Here is a 9,567-nt window from a genome sequence, read left to right as displayed (position 1 = left end):
CGCCCATAGTGTTTGTATAGTGTCCACTATCGCCCATAGTGTTATTATGGGGTCCACTACCCCTCATAGGGTCGGTATGGGGGTCCATTACTACCCACAGGGTGTGTCTGGGGTCTATTTTGGCAATACTGCTTTTCCAATCTCATTTGTTGTTCAATGTAAAATATTTGTTGCTCGACTTGCAACAATTTATATATATATATATATATATATATATATATATATATATATATATATATATATATATAGTATAGTGCCTTTGCAATAATGTACCAATGTGTGTATTTTCATAACTCGTTTTAAATTGTTGAAAAATAAATAACTACATTGTGAATGCAAGTCAATGTTTACATGCTAAATCAGAGTTGCCAGATTCCGCTTAAAATAGCAAATTGTGCTTATTTTCAAAGCTTGAGAATTTAGCTTTAAAGTAGTTAAAAAACTACGAATTTCGCAATTTGCTATGTACTTTAGTGTACTATTTTAAAATAAGATTGGTTTTTAAGCTGCAAGTCATATGAATCTCAAAAAAAGTATATTATTAACAATCTTATCTCCATAGTTCACTAGTTTCTGTAAATCAGATCTGGTAACTGTAGGCCAAGTACTGGTAGACTCAAGACACAATGTGTTGAAGCTATTCTCTTTGAAGAAGTCATCTCGACAGGATCTTCCAGCTCCAGCTATAAAACTTCACCAAACATGGATCTACCTAGTACATCAAATGGTAAGGAATTACTAAACTGTACAAAGTTTTATGCTAGAACATTTGTTACAGAATTGTCCCTGTCAGGGACAATTCAGTCCCTATTCTATGTGTACTCCATCACATAGTGACGGAGTATGTGGGAATAATTTTGTTGACACTGTCCATTTTGTCAATTCTACAACAGCAGATAATATGAATTCCCAGAGATATTTGTAACTTGAGATACTTGGTTTGGTTTGGTTAAGTTAGGTTAGGTTAGCCTAACCCAGTAAATCCTCCCCGGCTAGAATATAAACCCCGGACAAAGTGCTCGTGAAATGCCAGGCATTTGCAAATATGAGGATGTGGTTGATTAGATTATATTCTTTTCTATATCATAGATGTTCAATATATGAAAAATATTTTAGACTTAAAAATGGACCCCTGAGGTACTCAACTTAACACATTTCTTCATATTCATTCCCATTTAGTATGACCTTTTGCTCTCTTTGTTTTAACTATTGTTTTGTGCACTTTACAATTTTTTTCATGAACCTGTAATTTCCTTGCTAGTCTTCCATGTGGTACCTTATTAAAGTCTTTAGCATAATCCATGTATACTACATCCACCGGAAACCCTTTATCTGAGTACCATGTTACCATGTCCCAAAAGTGAGGAGGTTTATAAGGTAGCATCTGTTTTTAAGAAGACCATGGTGTGTCGATTGAATAAGATTGTTCACTGAAAGATGGTAAATGATTCCCTCCCTTAGGATTTTCGCCATGAGCTTGCAGATGTGTTATACCTAGCTGATTGGACATTAGTTTTGTGCTTAACTCTTTCTGCTTTTTTTTTAAATACTGTAAGGGTGAAATTTTCATATTTCAAATCTCGGGGTACTATCCCTTGGTTCAGATATTTTGTGGAAAGTATTTTCAGCAGTATTCATAGTTCTTCTGTCAGTTTATTTTCCTTTATAATTAAGGTTTGTTTTCTTTTGTACCATAGAAAGTACCACAGAAAGGTGTTATAATGTTGTGTTAGCTTTTCTGTACAATTTTTCTTTTTTGTTTGTATAAAAGGCTATGCAATGAATTCAAATATTTACGCTACCAATCAATTTTTCAGATAGATCATCGGATTTTGACAGTATGCTGTACATACCAGATGTTCCAAAAATAACTACAGACAACAATAATGGTACTGTGTTTACTATTTTTATACTTTATATATAGGAAGACAAGTTCAATCAATGAGCATTTTAATATATCATCAAAATTTTCATACATTTCTTTCACTTTGTTACACTTGTAAAAACTTATTCTTAGCTATATTTATATAAATGTTAATACCACTGTTAAATGAACATATTGATTTGTGTCCTTATTAGTTATAGCTTATTTATGTTGACCCAGCACCTTACTAAAGGGATTACCTTAACTTGTGTCACTATCTCTCTAGGGGGCTCCAGGTAGGCAGTATAGGTAATGCCACTAACATGCATATCATTATGGGAAAGTCCATAATTTAACACATAATTATAAGTAGGAAATTTGTAGCAAATTTTAAGATTATTAATAGGTACATTGTAGCATAATTTTGCATAAGCATAATTTTCTTGTTTTGTTCTTGTACTTTTCCTTCGAACAGTATTATTTTCTCTTCAGAATTTCACCGGAGAATAGCAGTGATGACTAGAGAACATCTTGAACGTGAGTACCAGAAAGCACGTGCTGCAATGATACAAAGAAATGAGTACTTGAAGAGACTCTTAAACGTGGAGGAACCAAACTCAATAAAGGTGACAAACAAGAAACAGAAAAAAGATAACATACAGGATGTATCACACATTAATTCAAAACAAAGACCAGCTGCACCCCAATCTGATGGTAATCTTCTATTATTTTCTTAACAATATTTCTACAGCTGTTATTTGTGTACTTTCCAATAATATTTGTTGCCTATTTTTAAGTGTATGCTAGACAATTATGGAGATTAAATTACTATAACACTGAACAACTTGGTAGCATAAAGTTAGTTATAGTAATATCTTGAGATTTGTCTGAAAATATTAATACTTGTATACAATTTGCAATTATGTACCATGCTTAAATCTTCAAATGTGCCACCCAGACATTCTGCCTGCTATACTTTCACCACCACACATTCAAAATGCGGGCTATTCTACTAGTGGCAGAACGTACACTCAAAGTTATTTGGCAGCTGGTGAAGAAACTTTGGAATCATTTGATGTTGGTATGTCCCAACATCATTTGTTGGTATTTAAATGAGGGTTTATTTAATGGACACACGTCATAAATATTATGTACCAAAATTGTGCTTAATGCCTATGAAATTTTGTTTAACATATTATACTAATCATTCCTTTCACTTACAAATTTTTCTTACTAATTTGTAATCCCATATTTCAAAGTACTTGCTGCAGAACTTGAACAAATTAAAGATTCTCAGCCAAGTGTTTCTGACTGGCAAAAAAGAAGAAAAAATGCAGAGATTAATTGGGGAGAAAGCAGGGCAATGCTGTTCGATTGGACATTGTCTGAGTTGGGTGTTCCAGATAAAGGTAAATTAAATATTGCTGTGTTCATTAAGGTTATACTGTATAATAAGCATCATATGCATATTAATGACACTCTATTAATACATTTAGACTTCAGATTGTTTAAAATGTTAGGTATACAGTATTTAAAATTAGTATAAATAATTACCCCTTTTTTCATCAGGTAAAGTTTGTGTACAATGTACAAATTGTGAGGCAAGCATCAAATGTGAAGACTGTTTTGCATTTTTGTGTCACATTTGTGACCAAATGCAACATTTTCTCATGCCTTTCCACCACAGATTATATTGGAAAAATGGCTTTTATGAGCCATTAGACCCGACACAAACTGTGTGCCCTGAAGGAAATATCTTTCACTGGAGTAAGTATACGATACCTGTATAAAATCCGTACTTTGTTCCGAGATTACTTCTACTTCCCAATCCCAGTCTAGAGCTACGATTATCTTGGTATAACAAAATAAAATGAATAAATGTTTCATTTCAGTCATTACAACATTTGGAGAAGTCTTAAAGTTTAAACCTGACACTTGGTTTTATAGATTGATTTAATCGTCTGATTGTTTCTTTTCTGTGAATTTCTCAGTCATTATCTGGAGAATAATGTCAATATTTTGTACAATCAAGAAACAATGAAATATTCAGTCTGAAATTCTTTTCCATAAAACTCATTTTGTCAAACTGTCTTCCTTTTCTTTGTTACCAGAACCTGTTGTACCAGCCCAACCACCAAATTCTTGCCCCAACTGCACAGATTGCAAGTTTAAAATTTCAAGCTCCAGCAATCTCTGCATCTTCATCACTATAATGGGTAAATAAACTTTAAAATTTACCCTTTTATTTCCATTACCGGATATTCCTGAATCACAATACATTTTGAAATTTTTGTTGCTATAAATGTTAATTTTTACATCACTATTTTAGCAAGTCGCCACACCACTCAATGCACTGTATTTTAAACTACAGGAAGGTATGACCTCTATACTCCAATCTATACATGCCACTGTGGATATGAGCATCAACAACTAGGCAAGACCATGCACAAGTCTGGTTTCTATTCATCATTAGGAAAGAGCAGCACATTCTACAGCACCAGTCTGCTTGAATCATGGCACCATATAAAAAGAAATTGTCCTGGAACATCATTTCGGGCATTAGTCACTGCACTGGAATCCTTTGGTGCTTCTCGTGGGCGTGTATGTTTTGATACCGTTATTCTTAATATTTTCAGTTTTATATTTCAATACAAAAATTATCAAAATTTTGTAGTAATGTATATTCATTTATTAATAATTAGTTTTTAATTTTGTTCAAACACAAAATGGAATGTTTTTTTTGTTTATTTATCTTATGTCATAATATGCATTTTAAATGTCACCATCTAAAAAATTCTATTCCTAGATTGGACCCATTAATTATATAACTTCGAAGAGAGTGTTCTTCGAATGGCGATTCCAGCAATATGAGCTGAGAAAAATTAGAGGAGAAGCTGACAATGAGTGTCCTGCTTGTGATAAAACCCCTTTAGCAGTACATATTGATGGCAACAAGAAGCTGTATCGTTACAACAAAGTTGGGAGGTAATAAAATGTGCTTTACAGATACTTAATGTATAGTATTCTTTTGCTCTCTACACACACTATATTATAATGAATTATATTGTCTTCAAATTAATGTTCTTATAAATAAAGTATGCACATATAAATATACATTGTCATATGACATATTTTTTAACTGAGTATGTCTTTATAGTTTGCCTTTCAATTGCATCCATATCATCATTTTATTTATCTAACACCATGTAAATTTTTGTTTTATGTAAAATTTAGCAGTGCATCAGAATTCTTCATATAAAACATTTTTTGATACCCCATTACCCATTGTTTAATATTAGCCACAAGCAAAGCCATTTTTAGGAGTCCTACATGCAAAAGGACATGCTTGGTATTGTCAGGTAAATAAAAATATAACATTACATTTATGTATACTAATTAAATTTAATGTAATGTATACATTACATTAAATATAATAAGTACAGTTTGTGTAAAAAAATTTAAGATTTCTGATTGTTTAAGATTAATGATATACGTATCATTTAATATAGTAGGAGGCTTTTAATTTTTGTACAATAATTTGAATTTTTTTTTACTGTATACTTTTATGTTAAAGGTATTATATGGAGGGCGGTGGCAAGAAGGAAGTGGCATGACTTTAGGGGAAGAGGCAGAGCAAGTGTTTGCATACCTCTCACGATACAACTCTACAACTAAAAACATGCTGAAAGCTGGTATTTGTTTATATGGTTCATCTGATCAAGTTTTTTATTATTTTACCTGCCCTGTAATCAGTATAATGCGATTTGTATTCAGTATTCAATAAGTATCAACTCCCTCAAATAATCAATAAAAGAATGAAAACATATTGGTCAAACTTGAGTTGGTCTTGGTGAGTAAAGGTATGTTATGAAACTGTTATTAATCTATGCTCTTCAAGATGTTCATTGCTATAAATATTTTTCTCAGAAAGAACAGAAGAACTCACAGAGGGTGCAGTCTTTTGGAACCATCGAAAAATTGATGGACTGGCTCGTGCATTAGTTACTCGACTCAGAAAGGTACTAAAAATAATATATATTTATTTTATTTATTTGTATTTATTTTGAAACTTATTATAATGCATTTATATGTGAAAGGTATTATAATGCATTTATAGGTTAGTTATGTGTTCAGATCATGTACTACATATATTTTCCATTATAAATTAGCGACCATTTCCTTGAATTAACTGCTTGAACTTTTTCAATATATCAATAAGGTTAATTTGTATAAAGTATATAGTATTTAATTAACCTAAATGTATGATTCCGAGATATATCAAATGTGTTCACAGAGAAATCACAGTATCGTGATATATCACGGGAACTGTGATGAGGGTTTGAACCCCATGCACTGAGTGCTCTCGGATGCATGCTCTAGTTCACTACGCCACGACATGGTCAGATGAATTGCAACTTGGAGTACTACTGCACCCACAAGGATCCCAAGGCTTCCACTGAAGCCAAACCAGGTTTCACACAATTCCCCCATGAACTCGGTCTCTGTCATTCAGTAGTTCTGCCTTTGATGCCCCCATTTCAATGTCTTTCTCCATGTATTGATATATCACAATAATATGAATTCTATGTGTATTGAAAGGGCCATCAGAGGTAAAACTACTGGAGGACACAGACCAAGTACATGGGAAACTGCATGCACAACCGCCCATGGAATGGGTATGGGGGTGCATAATTAACAAAAATTGAATTGTGGGTTCATTAGTACCCTAGGTTGCAATTCTTTTGACCATGTTGTGGCGCATTCAACTACAGCAAGCATCTGGGAATGCCAAGCCCATAGGTTCGAACCACTCATCATGGTTAATGTGATTTGTTCATTAAATTTATTATATTTTCAAATAGGCCAGAGAGACGGAAATAACAGTTTCAAATGAGATCGACAAACTTGATGTTCAAAAGTCATTGATTCAAGAATGGCGATCTGACCTACAAATGATTTGTAAGGAGTTAGAGTTAAACACTGGAACAACCTCGAAGAACATAAAATATTCTATCGAGGCAGTTGCAGACTCTATCAGGCATCGCAAAAATCTGATTGCCACTGATGCAGGTAGGCTTACTATTTCTTTGTTAACTCTGAAGCAATTTCTATTTAGCTCTTGTCTATAATTTCTATGTAGGTAAATGATGAGGAAATTTTTTTAACAACTTTAAAACTTTCAGCCAAAAAACTTTATTTGCAGCATCCAGTAAAATGCGCTCTTCCCTCCGGCACAGAAATGAGTGTGATAGGAAAAAGCTTCAAGGCTTCATAAAAATCTACAATAGTGAAAACTCTGAAATTCTCAGTGAAAAGGATGCAATAGAAGGTATCCTGCCATGGCACAATTTATTGCCTCATCATAGCCAAAATGGTATGTAACTACATCTCATTTTATCAGGGGTTACAATTCGGCCTTATCAAGATAACTAACATTTAGCATGCATAATGGATAAGCTTTACTTATTTTTGAAGTAAAATATCATCACTACTGTTTGTAAAATAGGTGCAGTATCATAATCCGTAGGTTTTTATCAGGTTGATACTGCACAATAAACTATGTATAGTATGTATAATGCAAGTACCTAAACTGTAATTACAGTACATTAAATTGAGTTGTAGTTTACTTGCAGTAAATATAAATTTCCTCTTTTATTAGTGTCCCTTGCTCAAAAAAAGAAGGCAGTAGAAGATGTGGAGCTTCAGAAGAGATCCAGAGAAGAGCAACAACACACTGTTCAAGAAATGCTGCATTATCTCGCATATTACAAGAATAAGAGAGAGATTTTAACCGAACATACTGAAGAGTTGTTATGTGGAATTTTTCCTTCATATCTAAGCAAGGTAAGCTAACAGCCTAAATGTGTGTTGCAATTCAGTTCTTCATAAACATTTATCCAGCAGAATTTTATACTTGTCTTGCTATTTACAACTTTGACAGGTAGACAATTCCATGGTTTTCATATACTGTACTGGTGTGTTTTACATATATTTGAACTTTTACCGAAAACTTTATTTATTTATTCTAATTTCTTTAGTATTTTCAGGGAAATTTGTAAATGTCTTAAACCCCATTAAATAGTCTATATATTACAGGATCCTAACAAGTACACTATTGAAGAGAAGCACCTATCAACCAAAAATAAGAGTGGAATCTTGGCTCTTTTGAAGCAAGGGCAAAAGATGTGTTCTGACAAGCTGAGTGATGCAAAGCGTTTATTTGGATACCAGGAAGAGGATGTTGATGTTTCCGAGCCCTACCTGGAGCTTTGTGACAGTGAAGATGATGATGATGAAGATGAAGATTTACTACTAAACTCATGATACAAAAGTTAAGTATAATAAATTTTACCTGATTTCTCTTGCTAATTTCTCTTACTTAATTTCTCTAATTTCTAATTATCCTAGCCCTAAGATTACTACTGGCCTCCATTGCCTTGCCTGCACTTTGTTTCCCCCTTAACCATATCACTCATTCTTACAGGTGTGAGACAGAGAGGTACAAGATCATCCAAGAGGAACAACACCTGAAGCACCCAACATTTGGGTGTTTTAATTAATAAAAACGCCCTTCATGGCTTCACTCATCCTGGCTGGTTTAATTAAAAAAACCTAACCTAAACCTAATATATATACCTCTAGAGTCAAGGGAGTTAAGTTTTAGGCTGCACAATGAAACTGCTATTGACAATTTTATAACTGCTGCTGATAATGTCTGTCCTGTGACTTTTTTGTAAGCATAACCAAAAGGCTTAACAATCCCTTGCTTACAAAGGGAATACTTAAACCCATTAATAAAAAACATGACCTTGAGAAGAAGTATAGGTTAGGAATTGTCTCCAAAGAATTCTCATGCTCTTCAACAGGTCACTTGAACTCCAAACCTTTCCAGTTATCCTAAAAAAAGCGAGTTACCCCTGTACACAAATGTGGTGATCTCACAGATGTTAACAATTACAGACCTATATCAATCCTGCCTAACTTGTCAACATTTTTTGAAAAACTAATCTACAAGCAGTTTTACTCTTATCTAGCCAAACACCATATACTTAGTACTAGGCTGTACAAGAATATAACAACTCTTGTATATATCTCAAAAAAAAAAAAAAAAAAAAAAAAAGCACAAGACGAAGCTTGAAAAAGTTTAGTGGTATGCAAATAGGCTAGTCCCAGGACTAAGAGGCATGAGTTACGAGGACAGGCTGCGAGAAATGCAATTGATAGGGTACATAAAGATAAACTGTTTAACACGGGTGGTAGGCGAACAAGGGGACACAGGTGGAAACTTAGTACCCAAATGAACCACTAGGATGTTAGAAAGAACTTTTTCAGTGTCAGAGTAGTTAATAGATGGAATGCATTAGGCAGTGATGTGGTGGAGGCTGACTCCATACACAGTTTCAAATGCAGATATGATAGAGCCCAGTAGGCTCAGGAATCTGTACATCAGTTGATTGCCAGTTGAGAGGTGGGACCAAAGAGCCAGAGCTCAACCCCCCGCAACCACAACTAGGTGAGTATACACACACACACACACACACACACGTATACACACACACACACAGACACAAACATACACACACTAATGCCTCTATTCACCTTGCAGTAAATAGGAACCTGAAAGTCAGGAAGCTGCTAAAGGCTGCATCTTGGGGATGTGTGAGTGTGTTAGATAAAAATATATGTTGTTTAGATATGATGGA

At 33.9% G+C, this 9,567-nt stretch overlaps 1 protein-coding gene across 2 annotated transcripts; it reads left to right on the top strand.

The window, feature by feature from the left end:
* The first annotated feature begins 391 nt into the window (after positions 1-391).
* On the top strand, positions 392-8,452 carry LOC123749834 (uncharacterized). Of its 2 annotated transcripts, none has more exons than XM_069324005.1 (8): positions 392-727; positions 1,818-1,889; positions 2,357-3,273; positions 3,434-3,631; positions 3,976-4,080; positions 4,236-4,465; positions 4,671-4,849; positions 5,439-5,556. In XM_069324005.1, exons 3-8 carry the CDS (start codon positions 3,228-3,230, stop codon positions 5,476-5,478), a joined length of 798 nt encoding a protein of 265 aa, XP_069180106.1. In that variant the 5' UTR covers positions 392-727; positions 1,818-1,889; positions 2,357-3,227; the 3' UTR covers positions 5,479-5,556. The 2 variants fall into 2 exon arrangements, with proteins under 2 accessions (XP_069180106.1, XP_045587916.2); XM_045731960.2 differs by lacking the exons at positions 392-727; positions 1,818-1,889; positions 2,357-3,273; ... (2 more) ...; positions 4,236-4,465; positions 4,671-4,849 and adding exons at positions 4,873-5,223; positions 5,792-5,883; positions 6,727-6,934; ... (2 more) ...; positions 7,961-8,196; positions 8,349-8,452.
* The last annotated feature ends 1,115 nt before the right edge of the window (positions 8,453-9,567 follow it).

The sequence above is a fragment of the Procambarus clarkii genome, chromosome 2 (genome assembly GCF_040958095.1).
Source record: "Procambarus clarkii isolate CNS0578487 chromosome 2, FALCON_Pclarkii_2.0, whole genome shotgun sequence".
Lineage (NCBI taxonomy): Eukaryota > Metazoa > Arthropoda > Malacostraca > Decapoda > Cambaridae > Procambarus > Procambarus clarkii.
This window is presented reverse-complemented; position numbering and strand designations above follow the sequence as displayed.

Bases quoted from the DNA above. Each gene is read 5' to 3' on its own strand.
- LOC123749834 (XM_045731960.2), top strand. From the start codon at position 5,475: ATGACTTTAGGGGAAGAGGCAGAGCAAGTGTTTGCATACCTCTCACGA. The intron at 5,557-5,791 runs GTATTTGTTTAT...TATTTTTCTCAG, and splicing joins TAAAAACATGCTGAAAGCTG to AAAGAACAGAAGAACTCACA. The intron at 7,709-7,960 runs GTAAGCTAACAG...TATATATTACAG, and splicing joins TTCCTTCATATCTAAGCAAG to GATCCTAACAAGTACACTAT.